Source organism: Jaculus jaculus, chromosome 1 (genome assembly GCF_020740685.1).
Source record: "Jaculus jaculus isolate mJacJac1 chromosome 1, mJacJac1.mat.Y.cur, whole genome shotgun sequence".
Lineage (NCBI taxonomy): Eukaryota > Metazoa > Chordata > Mammalia > Rodentia > Dipodidae > Jaculus > Jaculus jaculus.
Window position 1 is genome coordinate 190261986 of NC_059102.1, and position 19046 is coordinate 190281031.

The 19046-nt window shown below is 34.5% G+C and overlaps 1 protein-coding gene across 2 annotated transcripts in view; it reads left to right on the forward strand.

Annotated features, from left to right (window-relative positions):
* The window catches only part of Galntl6 (polypeptide N-acetylgalactosaminyltransferase like 6), a 1388055-nt gene that overhangs the window by 462134 nt on the left and 906875 nt on the right, over positions 1 to 19046 (forward strand). For both annotated transcript variants that reach the window (XM_004657138.2, XM_045142386.1), the window contains exon 3: positions 3149 to 3257. In XM_004657138.2, the coding sequence (XP_004657195.1) occupies positions 3149 to 3257 (109 nt within the window). The remainder of the gene's footprint in view (positions 1 to 3148; positions 3258 to 19046) is intronic.

Consider the following 19046-nt stretch of genomic DNA (forward strand, 5'->3'; position numbering starts at 1 on the left):
CTCAGATGGTGTCCAACATCCACAGGCTTGAAAGAGAAGGCGTATTGCACTTTCATGAGGTCTCTATTTCACATCCATTGCTAGGCCAGACATTTATTTGTGAACAACCTTTCAATTTTTTCTTCTTCTTTCCTTCCTCCCTTCCCTTCCCTCCTTCTTTCCTTCCTATCTTCCTTCCTTCCTTCCTCCCTCCCTCCCTCCCTCTGTCCCTCCTTCCCTTCCCTTCCCCTTCCCCTTCCCCTTCCCCTTCCCCTTCCCCTTCCCCTTCCCCTTCCCCTTCCCCTTCCCCTTCCCCTTCCCCTTCCCCTTCCCCTTCCCCTTCCCTTCCCTTCCCTTCCTTCCTTCCTTCCTTCCTTCCTTCCTTCCTTCCTTCCTTCCTTCCTTCCTTCCCTTCTTGTTTTTGGCAGAAGTTGTGTGAGGAATATGACAAGTTCTCTGTGTAGCCTCGTCTAGCTACGAATTTGTACTCCTACCTCAGCCTCCTTAGTGCTGAGGTTATAGGAAAGTAGCAACATAACTAGCCATACATCTTTTTTTGTTGTTATTATGGTGGCTGTTGTTTTTCAAATTGTTTAATATATGTCTCACTGACTCACCTTAATCTCTTCAGAAAAATTATAGTTTTGTTTTTGTTTCTGTTTTTCATATTTCTTTAAAGCTAGAAAAGAAGTTACCATGTTGTTTCCTTTCTTGTTTTGGCTTTTTTTTCACACAGCTGTCCTTTCTGAATGTGCTTCTTATCCTGCTGGAATGATTGGAGGGTCTTGGCTTGCTACAGTCTCTACAGTATGCTAACGTCTCACTTTCTCTTCTGTTTCTTTGAGGGCTCTCTTTAACCTTCAATTTCCTAAATGTCTCATAATTACTCTTTAATCACATTTTTACTTTTCAAAAGCCTTTACGTAGTATAAAAACTTTTCTTTTATTTCTCTTTCTAAGCAAGAGCATATTGCAAAGCTCTTTGAGGAAATTAAAATTTGACTTTGTAATAGTTCTCTACTTTAAATAGCTTTTGTTTCCTGCAAGTTTGTGATATACTTTGTTTGCTTTCAGCTTCTGAATGATCTCCTGAAATTTGTCTCCAATGTATTGCAGCTCTTGTCTGTAATTATGTATATATGTCTGTAATCACAATATCTGTGATTATGACTCAGTCACATCAAGTGCAATGTGCAGGGAAGAGCTAAATAAAATTAGTGATTTCTGTGTAGCTATTCCTTGACTACTGGGATCACCTATCACATCTTGTTTTTTTGATTCTAATGTTCTACTCTTCATAACCAGTTACAAAGAATACTGTACTTTTAACCTAGCAAAATAAGTGAAATTGAGCATATTAGGTGACCAAAGAAAACTTGTCATGAAAAAGAATACATCTGCTGCCATGTCCTAAGACATTCATCTGAAGATCATGGTTACACATTAGAATTATTCATTTCAGCATAGCAGATTTTTATTACTGCTCAGTCTGTATCATTATAAATACATGGCTGAGAGAAAACATGGTTTGAGCTAAGAAGTTCAATGGCTAAATGTTTGCTATGCAAGTGTAATGACCTGAATTCAGATACTTAAAACCCATGAAAAGCCAAATGTAGTAGTTAATAACTACAAGCCCAGCTCTCCTACAATGAGATGAAAGGCAGAGTTGAAAGATTTCCAGAAATTCAGCAGCCAGTTAGCCTGTTGTGTATAGCTGTGAACAAGGAACTGAGATTCAAACAAGGTAAAGGTAAGGCCCAAGACTTGAAGTTATCCTCTGACTTCCACATGCCTACAGTGCCCACCCCCCCACACACAGTATATACAAATACACAAAGATAAAATATGTTATATACTCTAAGTTTATCATTTTTAAGGTTTTAGCTAATTTTTTAAATCTCTAGTTTATAAGATTAACCACAATTATGATAATCTCTTATAAATCCTTCTTAATAATTTTTTGAAAAAATTCCTTTCCCATTCTTGTCATCAATATGTTAAAATTTATCTTCATTACTTGATATATAGATTTACCATCCCCTTTATGTGTTTGTTCTTCTGTTTCCTGTCTGAGTTTGCTAATACAGTGACCAAAAAAATTTATGAGAATATGTACCTGATTTAAAAAACTTTTCCCTGACTTAAACTATCTTTCTGCTTGTAAATATTGTACTGTAATATAATCCTTTCAAAATATGCATATTTTGAAAGTTTATGGTACTTTTTCATAATTATAGTGGTTGCAGTGTCTATGTACTTCACTGAGATTATTCATTTTTCATAAACTTAATTTTTGTCCTTTTTAAATTTTTCTTCCTTATGTAGATAAATCAATTTAAAGGGGAAAAGTATTTCAGTAATGCAAGCAAACTAAATTTTCACATTGAAAGCACAATATATTGGGTGTTCAACAAACATAAAATATATGTTGTGAGTATATTTGATGGATGGGTGATAATTTTGATATTTAGTGTAAATATGCAGAAGCCTAGATGCAATATAGTATGCTAGTTATTAGTGAGACTATAATTTCAGACTTAACAGAGTTGGTCCAGACTATGGATTTCTCATTGTGAGTTAATTAAAGTATTATATTATATATTTCCTAAGCCTCATTTTAATTTACAGAAAATTCAGAATTTGTAACCCAAGACAATTTGAATGATTAAAGAAAATTTCTGTCTACAAAGTATTTAACTTAGTAGCTGACACATAGTAAACACTCAGTGAACGGTTATGAACATTATTAAAATGATATCCAAATATGTTGTTCAAAAGGAATAAAACTATAAATTATTAACAAAAATTAATTTGACTGTAACACCAAAATCAATAGTATGACCAATATTTACAATCTGTGCAAATAAGAATAGCCTAGCATACAAGCTTAGAGGAGGGAACTTACTTATCAACGTCTCTGGTTCAAATACACTAGGAAATGGGCAGAAGTTATGGGGGACAGATGTTCTTATTTTAAAGATTATACAAAAGGATTTTAAATGTATCTGTTTCCCATCAATAGCAAAAGCCTCATTTCAACTGAATTCAGAGGAACTATTTAATTAACAAAGAATCTTTGACTGCCTGTGATGTGTCGGGCTGTGTTTACCTACCATGCACAAGGAAATGCCTTCTTTGTAAGCTTGAATACTTTTCTTTTCCACAGACATTTCCACTGGGCCTGGGAGATGGGCAAGTCTATTCATGGACAGATGGTTTGAGAAGAAAGGACTGGCATGACTATGAGAGCATTCAGAAAGAGGCTATGCGCTCAGGTATGAAGCTTAGCATAAGACAAAGCACTAATTTGTTAGTTCAATGTCTCCTTTTTGAATGAAAATGTGATACAGTAGTATTTCTTCTGTGCACATTTCATAGATCTGTTTCAAGGGAATATTGGGTGGAGTTCAGCACTGGACAGGAACAAGTGACTTCAAATTACAAAATGAAAGGAATAAATGGATTTCTCAATATTGACTGAAAAGATCATGAAATCTATGTTATTTTGTATGTCCAAAAATATTTTCATCACTTCTGGTGCATCTTGAGATTTATCAATGGGACATGACATGGTAACCATTTAATTTGAGCAAGATTTACACATTGAGCTGCAGTAGATCTAACTGGTAACAGGTAAAGCAAGTACCTAAGGTTTCCTATAATTATTAGGCATAACAAGAAGTTACATCAAATCCATTAATCAGAGTAGCTAAGGACTTGTTGTTGGCATTATTTGAAAAACAGCCAGTTATTTGTAATCATTAGGACTCTACTTGTATGGATTTCAACTTTGTGAATATAACAAAGAAGTAATAGAAAAGAATATATTCTTGAGAAAAAAATGGCAAAATTGATCAGCAGGAAAGATTCAGAAAAGTATAGAAGTAGAAATCTAGTGAAAGGCATGGCACATGTGAAGATGTTCATATTCTGTTATTCAGCCAGAGGAGGTGTATTTTTTTTTAAAGTAAGTCACAGAAATAGGGAAGCTACCATCTAGAGAGACATCTCAACAGTACTAAGGCCCTGCAGCTGAATCAATGGAAAGCATAACTGTTACTACCCAGTGTGAGGCCCTGCCTTCCACCATTTGCCTAACTCATCCATCAGGATGATTGCACTGTTAGTTATCACATTGTGTATGGTTGCTATATGTCCCAAAGACCTGACCTGATCATCATCTTCTGTCATTTTCTCCTCTACTTTGTCAAAGGAAGCTTAAGCACCCACCTGGATTAAAGTAGCTTTCCCCAAGGATGCTCCAGGTTTTGACAGAAATAACCTCTTCTGGGTTTTCATTTCTCCACCTTGACCATGAACCCATGAACAATCATGGAAATGTTTTCCTCACCAGCTGCCCTGCTTTTTAATCCTCTTATACCTTGCTGCTCTCAGCTTGATTGAACCTATATCAATCTGACCTTCTGTTCTTGTTTATGGCTTCAAGATCCTGAAAATATATGGTGATGCTTCCCAAATGAACCTGCAACCACTTTATAATAATAATAGTTATCATAATAAAAGGATCAACCATTATTGAATGCTTTTTTAATACTAAATAATTTACTGACCCTCAGGGAATAAAAAGTCAGTAGGCTTTACCAAACCTTATTTTATTTATATATAATATGGAGTCTTTAAAAAATGTATTAACCTTTTCACAGGCCAAATAGCTAACAATGTGTAAAGACAGGTAAGAGCTTACCATTTTCCATTTTCTTCTGCTGTCTGGCATCAACTACTAATAATGTTGGAGAATATGGAATACTGAATGGGATGTATAATAAGGAGGAAAACTTTGGTTCAAACCATAGCACTTGTATGGATGAGCTATGTACTACATCAATTTATGTCTAAGATATTAGATTTTATAGTAAAAGATGTATCTAAAATAATTGGCCAATTATTTGGACATCTTATAAATTCAGCAAGAGATAATTGTATTTACTAACCCATGTAAGTGACTGTTTACTCCTTCCTTCTGGATACAAAATCTACTACTTTATTTAGGCTTAATATTATTCTTTCAATTTCCTGAGTAAACTATCTTTTACATTTATGCTTATGCATTGACTAATGAAAATATTATCTACAATATAAATTGGCAACAGAACCAGTTTTCAATACAAATTACTTGTTTAACTATTAACTTTACAAATGTTAAGAGTCTCTGGAGAGCATATAAATATATGATGATTCAGAATTTGGGGGTATAGGAGCTGTCTCTCATAATTTATGAAACTCAAATTTTGGGTTCTGTCCTACTTTAAAAAAAATGAGTGGAATGGAAATGAACATCCTCTATGACACAAATAGTGGTTGTTCAATAAAAAAAATAGCTATAATCTAAAAAAATTAATAGATCAACTCAAGAATGATAAATTATTAATTAATTATTAAGTTTATTTAGGTGGAAATCACAAATTGGGGCACTTCTTTAAGAGAAGGGGTTCAGGAAGTGAAGCTAAATATGTGGGGAATAGGAACTACGCTCTCAAGTGGAAACACTATATAGGTTCACTTAAGAGAAATTGAGGTCTTTAGAAAAAGATTGGAGCAGAGCCAGAAGCACTTGAAGGGTAGAACTTAGATATATAGGCAGAGAGACTTACAAAGAATACATGTGGTATCTATCATGTGCTTTCCTAAAGAAGGAAAATATCAAAGCAGAGAGCAAGAGATTCAGAGGAGAAATGAGTGATGAAGAAGGTTACACTCATGGTTACCCCGAGTTTAGAGAAATTACACAGGTAGCAAGTCTAGAGGTGGTTGGAACACCTATGTGGTAGACTCAGAGACCAGAGGAAAATCATGTACATAATAAAAATGAGAAGTTATCACAAATTACAAAGCAGAGGCAAGCAGAAAAGTTTATTTCAAGAAACAGTGATATGCTCTAGAGGTAGCACAGGGTAAGAGCCAGAGTCACCCCCACACACCAGGGGTTGTGCTAGAAGAGAAGAGGGGGCAGGACTGGAAGGCCTCAGCCTTTGTAACATCAGATTCAGGCTTGAGAGGGGAAGACCCTATTGACTAGTAAACTTGGAGGACTGAGCAGAGCACCAGCCCACCTAGGTAACCCATTAGACTGAGGGCAGCGGGGGTGCTGTAGATCAGGTGGATCAGGTACAAGTTCCAATTTGCCAAGAGTCCTCTTCTTATGCCAGCACATGGGGTGTTATATTTTTCTTTGGGCCTCAGTCCCTAAGTGAAACTTTCTAAAAAAAGAAGAACTAAAAGCTAACTTTCTCCTTTCCTCCTTCAATAATTGAAAGGGCTTTAAAATAAACACATAGTACAGAATTAAAACTAAACAAGCATCTGTATATGCCATACCTAGGCTAAAAAAAAAGGATTATTTGTGCCACTGGGTCTCCTGAAAAGCTTACATTGTGTGTTTACTCTGTTGCTTCTCTTCAGAATAATTACCATTTTCTGCTTATCTTTGAACATATAGTGTTACATTTTAGTTTTATTTGACTTTATTTAAAAGATGAATCAAGCTGGGTGTGGTGACACATATGTTTAATCCTAGCACTCACTCAAGAGGCAGAAGTAAGAGGATCGTTGTGAGTTCAAGGCCACCCTGATATTACATAGTGAATTCCAGATCTGCCTGTGCTAGAGTGAGACACTACCTAGAAAAAAAATAAAAAATAAAAATAAACCATAGTGTATGATTTTATTCATTTTATTTGTACATTCAAAATTATTTTCAAAATTCATCTGGTTGGGTCATTTATATGAATCTTTAATTTTCTATGACATTGTCCTACTCCTGGTTATGTGGATGCTTTCTAGGTTTTTTGTTGTGTATATTCCTACTATATACATTTTGTGCATCATCTTGAGATAAAGAAAATATTTAATAGTTGATTTGTACAACTAAGAAATTCATTAATTTGCTTGCCTATAACCAATCATTTTCCAAAATTCTTGTACCAACTTCCTATCAATCAGTGATGTAATAATTTCCCATTGCTCCAAATCGCCAGAAACCCTTGCTACTGTCTAATTATGTTCTCCAATTTAATGGTATAAAATGACACACCATCACTCAAATTTGTATCTTACTCATTTTATTGACATCAATCTCTTATGATTCTAAGATGTTTTCTTTGGCTCCTTTTAGGTAAATTTTCTATTCCTGTTTATCTATGTTTTACCTTTCTAATTAATCTATATACCACTCTCAATTCTGGACAGTTTCTTTTGAGTTAATATATGTAGAAAAATACCTTGTTTCACATTCTTCAAACTTTTTTTTTTTTAATAATTTTATTTATTTATTTTTATTAGAGAGTGACAGACACAGAGAGAAAGACAGATAGAGGGAGAGAGAGAGAATGGGCGCGCCAGGGCTTCCAGCCTCTGCAAACGAACTCCAGACGCGTGCGCCCCCTTGTGCATCTGGCTAACGTGGGTCCTGGGGAATTTAGCCTTGAACCGGGGTCCTTAGGCTTCACAAGCAAGCGCTTAACCGCTAAGCCATCTCTCCAGCCCACATTCTTCAAACTTTTAAACGCTATCATCTCATCTCCATTTAAGATTAATCTTTCTCCTTCAGTTACCTTCTGGTTGGTGGATCTAAACACTGGACCTAAAGTTGTTTATGGGAGGACAGAATATATTCTGTCTTACAGTTTTGTGAGAAAGCTTCACAATCTCAGAGAAAGCATGACAAGAGCAAAGAGCCAGGCATGTATCATATTTTCACATCAGTGGAAGGCAAGTAGCCTGAGTACAGAGCTTGGAGATGAGCTGTATCACTTAAAGTCTACCCCCAGTCACATACCTCATCCACCAAGTCTCCACTTTCCAAAGGACTCACAACCTTTTCAAAAGGACACCAGATAGGGACCAAGTTCAAAATACACAAGCCTTTGGAGGCTATTTCATTAAAACCACCACAGTCAAACTTCTGTGCAAATGTCCTTATAGACAACTACAGAGGTATTATGTCTCCTCTCACCTAGGTGATTCTAAATATAGTCTAGTTGTTAATGACTATCAAACATATTACCAATATTGAATGTTTTCACATTAACATTAACCAAGTAAATTTTCCAGTGAATGAAAAATATCAGACTTGACACTCTAAAAGAATTAAATCAAATTTAAAAACAAAGACTGAGGATACTCAACATGTTTCGAAGCAGAAATCCAGAAGCTGCTGAGAACTCAACACTAGAGTAAACTTAAAACACACCCAACCACATCTCAGGTAAGTTTACAGAACAGGGGAAGAAAGATTGTAAGAGCCACAGGTTGGGAGGTAATATTTAGAGACATTGTTCTCCCCCCACAATGACTGACTGCCTGCTGCTTTCAGGACTCATAACCCACAACCCCATGGAGAACACCACTTGTCCCACAGAGGAGGGCCCTCAGAGAAAAGGTGGCAAGGAGGAGGGAAGTGATGTTACCAACACATGATGTGTCCACACACTGTACTTAATTAAAAAAAAAATGCAGCAACAACAAAAAATAAAGGAAAATAGTGAGAGCTAAATTTGTTCTGATAAGAAATTAAATATATCATTCCTTTATCATGAATTGTAAATATCTAAACTATAAATTAGGCATTATCTCTTTTTTTTTCTAGTCATTTGTTTCCCATGCAATCTCAATATATCTTTGTTAGTTTCTCACCCATTGAGAATTCATTTATACTTCTTCATCTTTTAAGAGACAAATTATCCCTCACTATTATATTTTATCACAAAATCAATAAATTAGCATTCCTTTTGGTTCCTTTTCAACCAATATAAGTTAAGTAGAAAGAATTGAAACATAAATTCATTTGAAATAATATGAAAGATAATATAGGAGTTGATACCTAGCTGTTATTTAATATATATTAAGTATAATTATTATAGCCCCTAAAGAGCTTTAAGCAGATATTTCTCCATATGTAATTTTTAAAAATGCCATTATATTCATAAAGAGAAGCCTATAGCCATTCCACTGTGGAACAAATATCCTATGCTGAGGATTAAGAAGATATACTTTGTTTACCTGTTTTTTTTAATTAATTATTTAAATTATTTTTGTGTCTCTATGGGTGAGTTCAGCATGGTTTCTTGACACTACAAACAAATAGCACCACTTGTATGTATGCACCACTTTTGGTGTCCGGATTTAGATCCTGGGGAATTGAACCCAGGATGACAGGCTTTGCAAGCAAGTAGTTTCATCTGCTTAGTCAGCTCTCCTGCCCTGTATAGAACTATTTCTTAATTAATCCATGATATTACCTAATTTTCCAAACACCTTTTTGTAAGTGGTAAAATATTTTAAATAATCTACCTAAATTAATATGCATGGATGTCTATTTGTTATGAATATTGATTAATCATACTGATATTTGATATAAAAAATGTAGTTTTAAAATTTGACAAAAAGTTTTTCTGGTCCTTTTACTTTAACTCATAAAATTTTTACAGCATTTATAATGGGTCTGGTGATTTTAATATGAGTGAACTCTGCATTAAAATTGTTTCTTTGAACCCTTCTATTTGATCTTATTTCTTTGAAATTGGTTATACACATATAATCATAATCAATCCACAAATTCACTCTAAGCTTTAGGTAACCTATGAAATTACATCTCATCTTTCACTACTTCCACTTGTCATAGCTAATCATGCTTCTGAATTTGAATACGTAAAGTTTTTATTATTTATTTTATATTTTCCATTCACTTACTCATTCAAGAAATATTTTGGAGCCTTACATAGATAGCTCAGTGGTAGACAATTTACCTAGTATATAGACAGTTGTAGTTTCAACCCTTACCACTCAAAAAAAAAATAATAATTTACATGCCATTATATGTCATACATTACAACAAGTTTTCAACATAACAGAAAAAAATGAGCTATAGTGGCCCTTAGAACATAGATAACATAGTTGGAGTTTTTCCTTTTCAATGACACTGTGGTCATGCAGACCCAAACCACTAAACTCTCTGACCTAAATTCTTTTTACCAAACTCCATATGCAGATTCTCATCCCATAGCTCTTGAAATAATGCCAAAGTAATCTTCTAAAGATTAGCAATCATCATTTCACTCTCCTCTTCAGACTCCTGGAGAAGCTGGTCATCCAATTTTAAACCAAAGTCAAATTTAGTTCATTCCATTGCAAGAACTCCAAGGCCAAACAAGATTCATTTGACCATGGCTCATTTTATCTAGTAGATGTCACTCCATGTATGCACTGGCTACACTTCATGTTCAATCAGTTGTGGTGAGACATGCATGTGCTCTTCAATTGTTGCTCCTAATCCTGAAGCCTTTTCCTGTATATCCTTGCAAACACATCCTGCTCTTCCTCAGCATCATTGTATCATTCCCAATAAAGTCTGACAATCACCATTCTATAATACATATATGTAGTCATTCATATTCTATCTTTTTCCAGATTAATATTTTAAAGCAATTATCATGTGCCCTATATTTACATAGAAACATTAATATTTAATGAGTCAAGACTTATAATTCTATGAAATATAACCATTTGCCCAAAGGCTCTAAGTCACAAGACTCCCTTTCTTGAGTCATTTGAATGACATTTTTGAATGACAGTAAGAAAACCTGACACAATAAAGGTATTATTTTTCTCTGTTAGAAGTCACATCTCAGGCTCCCTTAACTTCATACATTTTCCTACTATTTTCCATAAGCAACACATTCAAAGGATATGCACTAAAAGACAAATTGAGATATAGGAATTCACCATTTTATAAATGATTAAAAGTAGGCTTTCTTATCTCACTTCAGGGTTGATCAGGGACCCATTCTGCTCTTAACTGTCTTTATTTTACATAATTGAACAAGATTGCCACACAAAAGAAGGGGAAGAATGAATGTGCTCCATTTGGGAGAAACTGTAGCTACATTGTTTTCAGAAAGTAAGCAAATGGTAATTTTGCTGTAATTAGCATGACTCATTTGTTACTGATGTTTAATGTTGTTTGAAAACACTATCTGACATTCGTTGTGTATTGTTAATAGTTTAGTATAATTTACCTATCTATGTTGTGTTCTCAATATATGCAATGAGATTTATTAGGGGGTGGTCTATTTTTTGAATTACCAAAATAATATTCTTTATTTATTCAAGTAAAATAATTTTTTCTTTGATATTTTGTGCACATTTGTGTCTGCTTACTATGTCTATATGTGCACATGTTCATAAGGGTATGGTGTGTACACATGCAGAAGCCAGAGGTTAACAAAGGGTGGGCTCCTATTTTGTTCACACTTTATTTACTGAGGCAAGGCCTTTCACTTGAATTAAGAGTCTATTGCTCACCAATTTTTCTACTTTAGCTGTCCAGTTTGCCCTGGATATCCTTTGTTTCCTAATCCCCACGCCTTGGGATTTCCATACTTACCAAGCATTTGTATAGGCAAATTCTGGTCTTCATGCTTGCAAGATAAACATTTTATCCACTGAGCCTGCCCCATAAAATTAAATTTTAATGAAATGTTTCCTCTTATTATCTTTTTATATTTATGAAAACATACAATGGAAGTGAAAAGATTGTGAACATTATGTTGAGATGTATCACTCATATGTCTAAAATAGAATAAAAGTCAAAGCTAAATTGAGTTAAAAATCATCCAGCGAGATATTCTTTCAAACTTATAACATGAAAATAGCAATCCAGAAATATCTCAGTTGATTTACTAACCTGCAGTTCATTTGTATTAAAATATAGACAAAGTTAGCTTTTAAAGGTAATTCAATTTGAGGATGGAGATTTAGTTTGATGGGAAAGTGCTTGCTTAGTGATTACTAGGTCCTGGGTTCAGCCACCACTATGGAAAATTCAGTCTAACTACTTGTTATAAAACTCATAATATCTCTGTTCTTGAAATATCTATTTCCCACTGGCCAGAATTTGTCTTAATTTTCTCATTAGTAAAATATGGTTTGATATTAGCACCTATTCTAATTGTTTTAATTGTTGATGAAATTGTCCAATTAAAATAACTATATCACTTAATAAATGAAATTTATATATTCATAGAACTCTGATTTATCCTTCCAAATAGCAATAACTTATACATACTGTCATCATTTTTCTCATGCTTCCACATCTAGTAAATGAAGAAAAGTCTTACAAACTTTTTCATTTTGGGTTGGAAAATTATAGTAATTTGTGCTTTAGGAAGAGTTATCTTTATTGTAGTGATGGTATTATAAGTTAAATATTTTGGCAGCTTCTGTCCCAAACTCATATTTCCTTCTTAGTATTGGGCTTATAATTTGGCAAAATTTCCTTACATATAGATAGTTGAGATTATTATCAGATTCTTTCTAACTATAAGTCTCCTAAATTTGGGAAGAATCCTGAAGTTTGATCATAATCCTTGATTGAGAAGCAACAGAAAAACAAATATTCTCTTGAAGTAAGATAATGTCTGATAAGAATCTCAAAAGACAATTTGAGATACAGGTAGTAATGCAAAAGATTTAAACCCAGTTGGACTCAAAAGATCAAGGTTTAATTGAACTTTTGTCTGACATTTATTTTCCTGAGGTCTTTTACTCTGTTTTCCCATAGTTTTAAGTCTTATCTATATAACTTTGATGTGATCATGAAATGCAAAACTGTATTTTCTAGCAATAAGAGCAATGAAAAATTCTTATACAAGTTGTTTTTGGAATGACTATATCAACTCAAATGCAAAGATTAGAAAATGTTTGATTAAGTTAGATTTGCCACTGTTGCTATGGATCTTTATTAGTTCAGAAGTCATAGTACAGGTTACAGTTTTTGTATCTATATGACATCTATAATAAGCTTTAGGAAGGAGAGTAAGAGAATAGAATTAGAGAATTAATCTTTGATGATCTATAGCAATTCTATGACAACTGAAAATCTCCTATTATTCATTTTTACTAATATCACTTTTCAAGTATTATATTTTATTCATAAATTCAAAGAAATTCAGGTGAATATTTAGACATTCTCTAAAATTCCTTAACTAATGAGCGCAAGAGAGGAAACATTTGCTTTTACAAGCCAGGAAAGAAAAAACACCAGCTTTGGAAAAGGATTTCTGAGCTATACATGTCAATTTGTTTTGATGTCTTTTCACTGAATATTGCTGGTCACACTGCATTTGTTAGATAAAGGTCAGATAGATAGAGCAGGCAGAAATATCTATAGTAAAAGAAGCTTTATTGGAGGCAAGTGGCCGAAGGACACTGCACAGCTGTTGGGACTCTGAAAGTGTAAGGTGCCAGCCTAGCACTGGACTAGGGGTTTGTATCAGAATGTTGGGATCATGATGGCAGGGAGAGGAAGGGAAAATGATTAATAATCAGGAAGGAAATGAACTTATTTCTTCTGAGACAGCCTTCCAGGTATCCTGCTCCCCTGGGATTTTCAGGACAGCAGAGGGCTGCCTCCTGGTAGACTTCTTGGTGTTGACCATAGTATGTTGAATTCTTGAGATGTTAACTCATTAAATATTCATGTGAGATAAGTGTTCTTCTGACACTTATTGACAACAGGAATACAATTACATGTAAATGATGGAAACACAGAACAGGGATCATATTATTGCAAAGGAAGATTTTGCTATCCCAAATTTGTGTAATATATTTGAATACTTTATAAAACCTACTTTAGAAAATCATTTAAAAAAACACAAACTAAACTTAACAGAAAAATAACTTAGCCCAGTGTTTGATGTGCTGGTATGAAATTTCCACAAGAGCACAATGGAATTAGTATCATCAAGCATATAGTAATGATTTCATTCTCCATGGTGACCATCCTTAGGGATCCAAATTCATTACTGGATGAAAATTACTGGATTAATTTAGCAGAAACTGCCCTACATAACAATCTAACAGAACTTAGTAGTACATATTAATTTGGATATGAATATAATGAGTCAAATATACTTATGCACAATTTTTTTGTTATTGTTATCGATGATAATAATTATAAAACAAATTTAGATTATAGTCAAAGCTTTGTAAATGCTTATAAAGTTAACTGATTCATATTTACTTTCAGTTTTTGTGTTTTATAATAATAGAAATAGTTTTATGAAACAGAAATGTATTTTTCTACAATAACATGCTCTATAAAACTTTTCATATATTCAGAACAGACTTAACAAAAATCTTGAATATATGAACCAAATTATAAATTGCAGTTCACCTATTTCAATCAAAATATTAATGATATAAAGTATTAGCAAGCTAATAAATGCTTATGGAATGATTATTGAGATTCATACATAATTTCTAAAATATACTTTTAACTAATAAAAATGTCACCTTCTTTATGAAAGAATTTTTGTCACTTTTCACAAAGTACAAAATATATTTGATAAATAGAAAAGCAGTTATTTTTTTTCAAATAAAATAGACATTTTTCATAAGGTTTCTGGGATGTTAAATGTCTTTAAATATTTTGTAAACATGCCAGTCTATTGGTTACTGCATATTGAAGGGAACTAATAGATTACTTCAGTCAGATAATAAAAAATAAAATTAGTTTTAATAATCATGAAAGAGCTCAAAAGCAGAAAATGCTTTCATTATCAGCATTCCTGGATTTCACAAGAATTTGTAAAGTTGAAGAATTTACATTAATAACCTCATATCACTTTGTAGAAGCACAGCAAGGAAGATCCCTTTGAAGTGCTCTGCCCAGCATGGAGTGAGCACTCCTGTGTATGAGATGGTTTATATTATCTCTGTTCCTCCTTTCTCTACTAAGTAGCTCTCATTGTGTCTCTAGGTGAAAGTTTGCTGGAAGTGAAGATGTGACTGGCTATAATAGTCTGTAGTCACTTCAGGGCACTCAAGGCAGCCAAAGAACTTACTCTAGGCTTCTTTGAAACCAGCAAGACTATTCCATTTGCTTCTAACAGTAAACCATATGTAAAAAGTTCTGGGCAGTATAAAACAGGATCAACAGGTGCTTAGTGAAAAACATTAGAAAGTCTTAATGCATCAATTTTTGGTTATTATTCAAATTATTATTCAAAAGAGATTAATAAACTCAGCAGCCATTTAGAGTACACTGGGCAATACTGTCAATTTTTATAGTCATGATAATTCGAAATACAAATGATTTTGACATAGTGAGCTATTAGGATGGGGATGTTGTGTTGAAAGCTTATTTAACCAGGATCCTAAAAAGAAATACCAACCAATGGTGCATATATATTTACATAAACAGAGTTAGTTTTAAGGAATCACTTTACATAAATGTGGACCTTGGTCATTCTAAAATCTGATGTTTGAGCCCAGTAGATAGGGAACCTTGGTTATGAAATGTGCCCATGCCCCAAGTTTCATGTGTTGAACACTTAGTCCTCACTGCTACATTCAAAGAAGGGAAGTGACTATGTTGGGGAGGTGAGTGGAGAATATTAAACTAAAATAATCAATAGCTTAATCCATTGATGGGCTACTAGTTGACTGGACAACTTGGGTAGTAAGGAGGAGGTCAGACCTCACTGGAAGAAGAAGCCATCATAGACATGCTTTTGAAACATCTACCCAGTCATCATTCCTTCTCTTATTGTTTCATGGCTTGAATGAGGTGAGAAATTTTGCTCTATAGACGCTCCCTACCTCATGTTCTCCCTCAACATAGTCAACAAACAATGGAGTTGGTGTACATGGAGTGATCCCTTTGAAACTGTAAGGCAATATTAACATTTTTTAAAGTTTTTATGCTTATATATTTTGTCAAAGCAACAGGTGAAGAACAAATGTGGAAGAGTTGGAATTTGAGATATTTTTGATGAAAAATGTCAAGAACAAGTGACATGTATACTAAAGGAGAAAGCATATAAATTCCTCAGTATAAAGGATAAGCAAAAATAGTGTGCATGGAAATTTCACACTATACTGAGTGAAGTTATCTTTTTTGCTATTTCTGTTTAATTTTTAATTTCTTTATTTATTTTCAGGGGGGGGGGGGGAGAGAGAGAGAGAGAGAATGGTTGCATCAGAACCTGTAGCTGTTGCAAAGGAAATCCAGACCCATGGGCCACTTTGTGCATGTGGCTTTAGGTGGGTACTAGGGATTCAAACTGGGGTCATTAGTCTTTGCTGGCAAGGGCAAGAGCCTTAACCATTGAGTCATCTCTCCAGCCCTTGTTTAACTTTGTGAGTTGTGAACACCCTATATAATCCTGGTTGTCCTTGAATTGGAATGAAGCACAGGCTTGACTCAGACTTTTCATCTCCAAGGTACTACTTCCAAAATCCTGGGACTACAGACAAGTAAGCTATGTCAGATCGAAGCCATATCTTAATCCAAGTCTGTACTTGAAATTCCAATGACATGCCATCCTTTTGCTTTTTTCTTTTGACCTTGTTATTATATTTGTAGCCAATAGCTTTTTGATCACTCAGCTTTTAGAAATTTATATGTTCAGATTCAGCAGATATATGTAAACACAAGACCTAGAAACATTTGCTTTAATCACACTGTGAAAATTTTCATATTCTAAACTATGCAATAATATTTCATGTGAACAATGTTTTGTATAATCTGATACAACAGAAGCCAAAAGAGAGATAACCATAGCATCAAGTGTTTTAAACTAATTTTATTTACAATTTCATTTTTTAAAGAGTCACATATTTTAGCATACACTGGCTGTTATTTCTAAAAAGAAATGAGGTAGATACCACCAACTCCATACAAATTTTCCTGTTGTTTTTGGATGTAATATGCATCCCCTAACCTATTTGGGCTTTTTAAACGTTTTAGTCACTAGCAGGTGGGGCCTTTGGGAAGTGAAGCGTTGCTGAGCTGAAAGCAGTGTGCCACCAGTGGGTGGGGCTTTCACGATTTCAGTTCAGCCTACATTCTAAGTTTAATGCATATTCCTCCAGTTCCATGTATGTGCAGTATTGAAGTATTTTACAAATGTTAAGTTTATAATAAGTATGTGGATTGATAAAATACTATCACTTTGAAATCTAAACTGACCATTTTACTAAAAATTTCACAGCTACAAAAATTTCCTATCCTTAGAAAACTCAAGCATTACCCTGAATTTTCAAGACCATGGATTTATTGTTATGTTATATTTCCTTTTTTCTTCTATTTATTTGTTTGTACACCAGGCCTCCAACCACTGCAATTGAATTCCAGATGTGTGCACCATCTTCTGCACATGTGTGACCTTGTACTCTTGCATCGCCTTGTGTATCCAGCTTATGTTCTACCTAGAAAGTAAAACATGGGAACTTAGGCTTCACAGGGTGGAGTCTTATCTGCTAAGTTATCTCTCCAGCTCCTCTACAATTGTTTTTCTTGGAAATTCTCAAGTAGCATCTTTAATCTTCTCTTTTCATTTTTGTTTCTATATTTTATTATCCTCATGGTGAACAGAAGGATATTTTAAGAACATAGTGGAGCTGAAGAGATGGATTAACACTTAAGAGAGCTTGATGTACAAATAGGAGGAATGTAGAGGGTCTGAGACTGGCCAAACTTTATTTCCCAAAGCCCACATAAATAATAAGTATTGCAGGAGGAGGAGACAGACAGTAGAGAATTGTTGGGGCTTCAGATTGACTGAAAACAACAACAGTGAAAACTGCACTTCTGAGTTGATTGTGACTCCATCTACAGAAAACAAGCAAATGAAAGAAAAGAAAACACCCAAAGTTCAGTAACCACAATACACATGGGCATGGAAAGTGTCAACATTCACACACATGTACATGGACTACATACATATCACATGACTCGACATACCACACTATACATACTCTACAAGCTCATACATGCACAAAAATAAAATAAATAAAAACAGATAAAACCTTGTCATTCCCCTCAGATACATAAATCACTCTGATCAGCAGACAACTGTTATGAAATTGTGTAAGACCAAAATTATTATTTGGGTTAAGAATCTTTGTAAAATCAGGCTGGGGAGATGGCGTAGCAGTTAAGGCACTTGCCTGGCAAGTCTAAGAACCCAGGCTTAATTCCCCAGTACCCACATAAATCCAGATGTTCAAGATGGTACACATGCACCTGGAGTTCGTTTGCAGTGTCTAGAGGTGCGGGTACACCAATTATCTCTCTATCTGCCTCTTTCAAATAAAAGTAAGACTTCTGGCCAAGATGGCGACCACAAAGCCACACTGCAGATCACAGGGAAAGAAAGGCAAGATGTTAAGGGTTTACAGGGCCTTTTAGGGGAGAGCAATCTCCAACAGATTGCCAGTGGGACCTAACAGAGGGAGAAAAACAGGAAATCATCAATTCCCTTGTGGGCAGGTAGCCCACCCCTCCCACCAAGTAGCCGCCTTGTCCACAGAGAAGAAAAAATTACACTCAAATGCCTACAGAAGGCAGATCACAATAACCAAACTCAGAGTAGGCACAAAAATCTTCAAAGTCCGTGCAAACACCAACTTGCACATACCATCACAATATGGCAGGGAGCAAATCAAATCTCACACTCATTACCCTAAAATTAATGGTCTTAATTCACCCATCAAGAGACACAAGCTAACAGAATGGATCAAAAAATTAGACGCCTCAATCTGTTGATTTCAAGATACCCACCACTAAAGACAGACACCTCCTCAGGGTGAAAGGGTGGAAAACAATATTCCAAGCAAATGGAAATAAGAAACAAGCAGACATAGATATGTTAATATCAGATAAAATAGACTTCAAACCAAAAATAATCAAAAAAGACAAAGAAGGCCACTTCCTACTTATCAAGGGAACAATCCATCAAGAGGATATTACAATCATAAATCTGTATGCACCAAACACAGGGGCATCACAGTTCATAAAACAAAACATACTTGACAATAAAACAGAAATAACAACCAACACCATCATAGCTGGGGACTTAAATACACCATTATCAGTAATAAACAGATCATCCAAACAGAAACTCAACAGGGAAGTAATTGACCTCAACAAAACCATAGATCACTTAGACCTAATGGACATCTACAGAACTTTCCATCCAAAATCCACAGACTACACATTCTTCTCAGCAGCACATGGAACATTCTCTAAAATAGACCATATA